At 40.1% G+C, this 9,362-nt stretch overlaps 1 protein-coding gene across 11 annotated transcripts in view; it reads left to right on the top strand.

The window, feature by feature from the left end:
* The first annotated feature begins 2,368 nt into the window (after window positions 1-2,368).
* The window catches only part of NARS2 (asparaginyl-tRNA synthetase 2, mitochondrial), a 142,766-nt gene continuing 135,772 nt past the window's right edge, over window positions 2,369-9,362 (top strand). For 10 of the 11 annotated variants that reach the window (XR_009542485.1, XR_009542486.1, XR_009542481.1 and 7 more), the window contains exons 1-4: window positions 2,369-2,834; window positions 5,799-5,908; window positions 6,420-6,540; window positions 8,519-8,659. Coding sequence is in view for 1 of the 11 variants with exons in the window: in XM_060160127.1 (XP_060016110.1) it covers window positions 2,694-2,834; window positions 5,799-5,908; window positions 6,420-6,540; window positions 8,519-8,659 (513 nt within the window). In the remaining 10 variants the exon portion in view is untranslated. The remainder of the gene's footprint in view (window positions 2,835-5,798; window positions 5,909-6,419; window positions 6,541-8,518; window positions 8,660-9,362) is intronic. The other variant, XR_009542484.1, reaches the window with a different exon arrangement.

The following is a 9,362-nucleotide window of genomic DNA, read 5'->3' as shown; positions in this document are numbered from 1 at the left end:
AATGGACTCTAGTGCCAAACTGCCAGTGTAACTTGGTACAAATTATGAAACCTCTCAGAGTTTCAGTTTCTCCTTTGAAAACGGGATGATGTTACTACCCCTGCTTCAGAGGGCTGTTATGAGGATTAAATGAGTGAATATGTGAAGAATATATTAACAGTATACATTAATATTAACATATTAATCCTGGAACATAGTAAGGATTCTGTGGCACTAGCCATCATTATTACCAGCAGTAATATATTCATTTTAGAAAGATCACTCTGGCAACTGTCTGGAAGATGATGAATCCAAAAGGGGAAGTGTCACTCCAACACTGAAAATAGAAATAAATAAGAAGATGATATGATTTGATACAGTACGAAGAGTGGCTTGAACTTAGCACCAGACACACAAATACTGTAGTCAACTTTCAGTGATCTACATTTTAAATGAACTATCGCTAGTTTTCAGTTTCACCCACTGGTTTCCCTTGCCTTCATCATACTACTGGCCAGCGGTCCCCTGCTCAGAAAGCAACACTCTGACTTAAACAAGTAGTAGGTGACAGGGTAAAAGAAGTCAGGATCCTCACTCTCTGAGACTCAGACTTCAGTTCTTAAGATGCATACTGGGGAGGACCAGGTAAAGAAAGAAGGCAAGACAAACAGACGGCCTGGGTAGAAGTGAGCCAACTGGTCACTATTTGTGGTCCCTTGGACAAGGTAGCATAGTCAAAGAGGAGATTTGAACTGGGATACATATCATTGGTATGTACGCCAGATTGTCTTGTTCCCCAGATTTTGCAACCAATACCAAAGACATACTTTTTTTTTTAAGGCCCATAGCTACATAATTCAGAAGGCACTTAGCTGCAAGCTTCCATATTTCTGTTCTCAAGGTTCAGGAAGTGTCCAAGAACTTTGTATTTTCATGGGTGCTATTTTCTAGTCTGTTTTGAGAACAGTTTTACAATTCTTCCAGGCTTTTTGCCCTCCTGGCAACTGTTCTTGGCTACCTTCTGGCAGGAAACACTTTCCTACATCCCAACCTGGCAAAATGCTGATCCTCCTCCAAAACTTAGCTTATTTCCTTTTGTAGGCTACCACTTCACCTGGCTTATACATTTATATTGGTACTTATTAGTTTATATTACAATTCTCTGTTTTCTTGCCAGTCTCCATGTCTAGACCATGAGTTCCTTGATGGAAGGGACAATGGTTTTATTTCCCACCTTGGAGAGACTGTATTGCATGACAGTTTAGTGGATGGAGCCAAGATTTCCAGGTTTAAATCTCACATTTATAGAATGTATATCCTTGAGCAAGTCATTTAACTTTTCTGTGCCTAAGTTCTCTTATCTGTAAAATGGGCATAATAATAGTGCAACTTTAAGTAACTAGCCCTTCTTTCTTTTAATCAGATAGAAAACTAGTTCATGAGTATCAATGAGTTACAGAAAAAAAAATTATTTTTGATACGTTTAAAAGGTGGTCTAGGGCTTCCCTGGTGGCGCCGTGGTTGAGAGTTCGCCTGCCGGTGCAGGGGACACGGGTTCGTGCCCCGGTCCGGGAAGATCCCACATGCCGCGGAGCGGCTAGGCCCGTGAGCCATGCCCGCTGAGCCTGCGCGTCCGGAGCCTGTGCTCTGCAACGGGAGAGGCCACAACAGTAAGGCCTGCGTACCGCAAAAAAAAAAAAAGGTCGTCTAATACATGAAGGGGTCATTGCTTCCAGGTCAAATAAACGCAGATAACTGTGTTGGAAAAGGAAACAGAGAGGCTCAAAGATTCTGGCAGGCAATGCCCAGCAATTCCTCCACTGTCTCTCCAACAGCTTCACACTGTCAAGCTTTCTCTGACTACCCCGTTCCAAGTCTCTTCACTTACTCTTACCTGTCAAAGGGTTACCTTCTGTAGCAAGCCATCTTTGGCATCCCACGCTTAGGCTGTGTCAGGGAACTGATCACTCTTTTATTCAATTGTCTGTTTAGATGTCTGATACCACCCAACTGTGACTTTAGCAGGGGCTCAGAACTCCGAAAAGACTGATCCCCTCACACTAATTCTCTCAACAATCAAGTCTCCTTCTGGTCCGCTTTCCTTCTGCATCAGTCACTCCTCGCCCTTCACTTTGCGTTCCTCAGCATCACCCGGAAGCTTTAGAAATGAAGACTCTTATACCTCGCCCCAAGCGGGTTACCTAGTTCCTTCAACGCTAACCTCTACAACCCTAGCGTCTTAACTCCGCCCCATCTCAGCTCCTGACCCCGCCCCTTCCTCCGCTTCGCTGCCTCTTTACATGGAGTCACAAGTACGCATGCTCCCTCTGAACTTCCTCGTAGCGTGATGACGTTAGCGTTGGCGTGGTGACGTAGGGGTGGGTGCCGCGCGTGTTTCAGCTAGGAGGAAGCGCGTGAGTTTAGAAGCCACGCGGGGTTGTGGGGTGTCCCGGGAGCTCGAGGCGTGCGCTTTCTCTTTGGCCGTTCGCCGCTGAACGTCTTGTGTCCTTTCCGCCCTTTCGGGGTGGGGGAAAGCAGAGCTTCTCCACGAGCTGGGGCCCGTGAAGGAGAAGGGAGCCAGCGGGGGACTCTGGAGTGCCTGAGGGCAGGGCTGCGGCCCGGAAGAGGCGAGGAGAAGAGAGGGTTCCCGTAGGCAGGGTCCGCACGCGCTGGGATCAGGGCTGGTCCCGAGAAGGGCCTGGGGCGGCCGCGCTATGTTCGGGGCCCGGTGCCTGCTCCGAGCCCTGCGCTCCTGTTCCTCGGCTCCCTGCCCAAGGCACAAACCTTCAGCCAAACTGAGCGTGCGGGACGCTCTCGGGGCCCAGAACGCAAGTGGGGAGCGCGTTAAGGTCCAGGTTAGTGTATCGGAAGGCGGTGGGTTTGTCTTTTTCGTTGACTGATATGGCACGTCCACGTCTAGGCTATCCTTGTGCTGTCGGGCCGGACAGAACGACCGGCAGGGCAAAGTTAGAAAATGTAGACAATCGTGTGGGTCCACGTTTTTCTCCTCTCATTGGTTACCGTTAGTTTTGCCTGGAAAGTGCTGGAACTTTGCTTTCATGATACAGGTTATTACCCGTAAACTTGTTAATCATACAGCAAAATGAACAAGCCCCTTTTCTTTTGTCCCTCATAACGTGTGTCCACAGTTATATAGCTCCTTGAGTGCAGGAACTATGTCTTACCCGTCTTGATAGTCACACATAGCTGGCGGTAAATATTTGTTCAACTAAACCATACCTTTTATTGAACTTTTAACCACCTCAGTGCCTAAAATGGGGCTTTGCATAAAACTTATGTTAATAAATTAGGAGAACGAGTGGAGTGTAGCAGTCTGAAAGAGCTCTGGAGTCAAGCTGTCTCGGTTTAAATCTCTGCCGCTTAGTAGCTTGTTAATTACGGGCGTGTCACTTAACGTGCTCTAAACCTCAGTTCCCTCTTACGAGAATGGAGATAATAGTCCTTACCTCACAGAGTCCTGAATATTAGTTACAAAACATTTAGAGCAGTGGCCCACCGTGAATAAATGTTAGTTGCTATCATTTCTCTTGTTAATAATAATATTTGCAGCGGCTCCACACAGAAGGTACCTCCTTAAAGGAGCAGACCAAGCAAGGAGGTTTGACTTACTAGGTTGCTGAAACACACTGATGCAGTTATTTTTGCTGTCCTCACATATCCTTGATTTTTAGCAGTATGACCAATTTCCCCCTCTTTGCATTTCTTTGGGTTTCATATTCTTTCTATTAATCCAAATCAAAACTTTTTCCTGCATTAATCTATTAATTCGACATACATTAATACCTTTGTGTGCTAGTCTAGAGAGGATTCAAAGATGAAAAGAATGGAACATACTCGCTAGGTTAGAGGCTTTCACTTTAGTGCTGTGCAGTGTAATTTAGAAGTATCTGAATTGAGTGGTACTGTAATTGTAAAATAGACACTAATTTTGAAGAACAAAAGAATGCAAACTATCTCAGTATTTTTAATATTGATTACATGTTGATATATATTTTGGGTTCAATAAAATATACTATTAAAATTAATTTAACCCATTTCTTATGTAACCACTAAACAAGTAAAATTACATATGTGGCTCACATATTTTTGTCAGACAGTCCTGGTCTGATGGATAAGACAAGAAATGACAACAATGTGATAAGTATTAGTGGTATAAATAGAAAACTTTGAGAATACGGAGAGGGAAGTTCTTAACAGTGTGAGGAGGTCAAAGAAGACTTCTTGCGTGAGGTGACATTTCAGCTGAGTCCAGAAGGATGTGTTCCTCAGGCACAGGAACCAGGGATAGGGTGGAAATATCATTTCAGAAGAGCTTGTTGACAAGAACATGAACTTTGAACTGAGTTCTGTGTTTGAATTCCACCTGTACTACTTGGTAACCTTGAGTATTTAACAAGGTTATCCTAACTTCTCTAAATATGTTTCATCTCTAAAGTGATAGTTCTTGTGAGGATTAAGTAGAAAAATACTTAAAAAGAGCTTAGGACAGAAGTACATTAAACAGTGCTCCATAAATGTTAACTTTTACTAACAAGTAAAAAGCAAGACATTGGTGCTTTGGATTGGGCGTGTTCGATTTATGAAGGGCCTTGTATGTGAGACTGAGGCAATTTACGCTTTATTCAGCGTAGCCCTGGAGAAAGATCAAGCACTTCCTAGTAGACTTAGGTTTAAATTCAGGCTCTGCCGTTTACCAGCAGTGTGGCCTCAGGCAGGTTATTTAACTTCTCTGAGCCTTAATTCTTCACTTGTAAAACGGGAATAATGATAATCCACATTGCTGTTGTGAGGAGGAGGTGAAACAGTATATGAAGAACGTAGTAATTAAAATGTTTGTTACATAGTAGATGTTCAGTACATGATAGATATTCTTCCACTGGATATATTCATGGATTTTCTACTGTGTGCCTGACAATAGCCTTCAATGCAACTAAAAATGTGATTCCTAAATCCACAAAATATTATGGACATGCAAATAAGTAATAGAAGGGCTTTAATAACAGTGTCTATTAGGGTGTGGTGGGGATACAAAGAAAGTCAGGATCAGTACAGTTTTTCTAAGTAGGATTATCTCACTTTTCCCAAGCACATTTGATGGTTAACCAAACACCATCAACTGTTCACAGTTGTTCAGAGGCTGCTAGAATATTCTCTCAACCTCTATGCTAGTTAAATTTAACTAGCATAGAGGTTGTCATCTGTGAGAGAGCTGTTTTTAGTGTTCTACTTGAAGACATCTCATTTGTACTCATGCATACCTGTCATTTAAATTCAGAGTGTCTTTGAAAGTTTATGTGCTACTTAATATGATCATAATAAGTTTCTTGAGAACTCTTTTAGTATGATACTTTGTAAAAAAGAAAACCCCATAAAGATGTTTCTAGTCTATAACTACATAATCTCCCTTCTGGGAATTTGGGAAGGAACCAAAATGTGTACCCTATTACGTGTAATGGTGGGGGAGAGGGGCAGGGGCAGGAAGAAAACCTGGAATATTAGGGGGATTGGTTATGTGAATTAGGCTCATCAACCTAACGGGATTTGGGACATCTTATTCAGAATGATGAGCTTTATTAACAAAACGACAACAGCAAAAAAGGTGGAATGCCAAAGCTGTATTTCACTGTGATGAGGACCATATAAAATTATATATGCATATTGGTAAACTAAAAGCAATTGATTTGTTCAGGCGGGATTATGAAGACTTATTTTTTTTCATTTAGTCCTCTGTGTGTATGTGTAATGAAAATATAAAATGTTTGTATTTTAAACTCACATTTAGAAATATTTCTCATTAGGGATGGATTCGTTCAGTCCGATCCCAGAAGGAAGTCTTGTTCCTGCATGTAAATGATGGGTCATCTTTGGAAAGCCTTCAGGTTGTAGCAGATTCAAGCTTTGACAGTAGGTGAGGTTTTTTTGTTTGTTTGTTTTAAAGAGTACTTTGAATTTTTTTCATCTCCTCTGTTCCCCATTTCCCTAATCTAAGTGTTCGTATTGCCCCCTCAGTGATCTTTCTAAACAAATCTTCTTTTCATAGCTTTGAGGCTCAAGTCCAAATACTTAGAATCAAGATCCTTCTCTCCTCTCTCTAACACCTTCACATGACAATATCCCCCACCTATCCTTTGCTTCTCTCTCAACTATGTGCAGCTCTTAACCCAATTAAAGGTAAAATCTTCTATCATTAAATGGTTTAGGGACTTCCCTGGTGGTCCAGTGGTTAAGACTCCATGCTCCTAATGCAGGGGGCCTGGATTTGATCCCTGGTCAGGGAATTAGATCCCGCATGCCGCAACTAAGACCTGGTGCAGCCAAATAAATAAATAAATAATAGTTTACTGTTTTGAGAGCAAGGTTGGTATTAATATGAGGGCTACATGTAAGATCTTGTTTATGCTATTGTTTTGTTATTATAGAGAACTGGCCTTTGGGAGTTCCGTGGAAGTTCAAGGGCAGCTGGTAAAAAGTTTGTCCAAAAGGCAAAATGTGGAACTGAAGGCAGAAAAAATTGAAGTTGTTGGAAATTGTGATGCCAAGGTATGTGTTGTGACACGATTATGGAGGCCGTTAAGGCTTAATTTAAAACATTAGCAGCGTTTTAAGTGTGATTATTGGGAAGGTGGCACTTGGAACTTTTCGATTGTGACTTCTAGGTAATTGAAACAGGCTATAGACTGAGGAATGTAGAAAGAGTAGCAAAAAGTATTTATGTAGATGGCTGGAGCCTTGGGAGTGAGAGCTAAGTGATAATACTCTGTGTATCTCTGTGGTGCCTGTCACTGTTGAGATTTGCCACTTTACAAGCCTGCCTAGTCAGCTGCAGTGACAAAGACATACGAGGGCAAACCACATTCTTAGGAAAGCTCTGCCTAGAAATTACTTTTGCATGATCTAGAACTGTGCCATCTGGTGCAATAGCCGCTAGCCACCCATGGCTATTTAATATTAAATCAGTTAAAATTAAATTAAAAATTCAGTTCTTCAGTGACATTAGCCACATTTCAAGTGCTCAGTGATCACATGCAGCTAGCAGCTACCGTACTGCATTGCACAGGTACTGATCATTTCCGTTTATCACAGAAAATTCTGTTGGATGGTGCTAGAGTGTGGGGATGCTTAGGCTGAACAAAGATAAGAAATTCTACATTAAGACATGTTTATTCCTGTTTTTGCAAGACTCTTCTGTTAGTAGCTTTTTATGTATAGCCTGATAAAGAGGTTAGAGGGAATAAAACCATAGATTATCAATCCAGTTTCTATTTGGAGAAGATGAGACCCAATCAGGTAAAATGGCTTGCATTAGGTTATATTGCTGATTAGTGGCACAGCTGAAGTTTATGTGCTAGCCATTTTAACCCCCTGTGGTTTAGCTATACTCATCTTCAAATATTTAATGAACAAAAAATGAGGAATATAGGGAAATAGCGTCATTTTAATTAAAATTCATTTTTAGTTCTTTTGGATAATTGAAATGTTAACCATTTTTATTTTTGCTTTTTTAGAGGGATGTTTGATTATTAAAAATTTGCCATGTGTTTTACTCTTCTTAAATTGTTTTCCCTTGGTGGGTATTGATGCTTTCCACTACTCTTCCCCCTTCTTTCAGTGTCATTTTTAAGTATTCAGCATTAGGGAATTCTGAACCCGCTAACAGTCCCCAGATTCCTATTAATGTGATCATATTGTCACTTTCGTAGGTATGGGACCTATTTCTATATGACATAAATTAATGTGTGCACAAGGCCTAAAAGGAATAGATAGCTATGTTGGTAGCCTGTTTTAGAGTTCTTTTACTTAGCTTCTCTGTTATCTTTTTTATTGAAACTTTGGTTTTGGTCTGAAACTTTTATCCTATCTTCTCAATCTTGTAAAATGAGTGGGGGCAGGGAAATTTTTCTAGGTAGAGTCATAATTTCCTTTAAAATTTTTATGAATATACATTACTCGTCCAGATGATACAAAGCTGTTGACCCTCGCTCATGTTCTGAAACAGCAGCACATGTTGATAAATGGTGATAAATAGTGCTAATTGATTATGAGCGCTTGTGGACTTTCAAGACATTTGGGCACTTTTAAAATTCAATACCAGCTGTGTGTATACAGCTGTAGAAAACATAATGTTTAATATCTACAATATTCTAAACTCATGTGTGCCAAACAGTGGAGTGTTTTGGGTAACTATATCCTAATCTCTCTATTTGTAAGTAGTGATTGATAGCTAACGGATAGAAATTTGATAAATAACAGATTAGCCTTGGTGATAATAAGTAACTTTGCCCAAGGTTCCAAAGCTAATAAGTAGTAGAGCTGAATTTAAACCCACATCTTTCTGATTTCACTCACTGTCCTAACTTGTTAGAATTAATGTGGACCATGTTCAGTTATGTTAAGAAATAAGGAACAAAAGCGTCTTAGTTTTATTCTAAAGCATTACTATTTAACAAACGCCCTGTAAACTGATTTTATAAAACTGTATTTCTTTTAGCTTCTAACTTGTTTTTCCTTTTATTGTCAGGCTTTCCCTTTTAAATATAAAGAGAGGCATCCTCTGGAGTATCTGAGACAATACCCTCACCTTAGGTGTAGGACTAATGTTCTGGGTTCTATACTGAGGGTTCGCAGTGAAGCCACAGCTGCTATCCATTCTTTCTTTAAGGTAAGGAGCTTTGCTTCTAGGTGTTCTTTCTTGTGAAGAAGTTGAATAATTGTAATACTGGAGTATTATCCTCAAAGTTCTTCGGGTTATTTATTCCAAGCACCCTTTATTGTGTGGTACTTTTTTCTTTGGCTGATTTTAAATTTTCTGTTTATCACTGGTTTTGAGTAATTTGATTAATGTGTGCCTTGGCACAGTTTTCTTTATGTTTCTTGTGTTTGGAGTTCATTGAATTTCTTGGATCTATGCATTTTAATTTTCACCAAGTTTTTCAGTCATTATTTCATCAAATATTTTTATGTTACCTCTCTCCTTTGGGGACTTCAGTTACCCATATATTAGGCCACTTGATGATATCCCAATAGCTCTCAGATGTTCTTTTCTTTTTAAAAAATCTTTTTTTTCCAGCGTGTTTCTTTTGGATAGTTTCTATTACTATGTCTTCAAGCTTACCAATCTTTTCTTCTGCAGTGCCTAATTTCTTATTCCTATCCAGTGCATTTTTCACCCCATATCTAAGTGAAAGGCTTCATATCTAAGTGTTTGATTTGGGCCTTTTTTTTTAGTGTCTTCCATGTCTCTACTTAACTTTTTTGAACATATACAATACAGTTTTAGTTAAAACTGTAGTTTTCATAGCTGCTTAGTAACTTTTTACGTCCTTCTAACGTGTCAGCTATAAGTCAGTTTTAATTGATTGATT

Source organism: Lagenorhynchus albirostris, chromosome 9 (assembly GCF_949774975.1).
Source record: "Lagenorhynchus albirostris chromosome 9, mLagAlb1.1, whole genome shotgun sequence".
In the NCBI taxonomy this organism is placed as follows: domain Eukaryota; kingdom Metazoa; phylum Chordata; class Mammalia; order Artiodactyla; family Delphinidae; genus Lagenorhynchus; species Lagenorhynchus albirostris.
The sequence above is the reverse complement of the archived record's forward strand: the minus strand, read 5'-3'. Positions and strand labels throughout refer to the sequence as shown.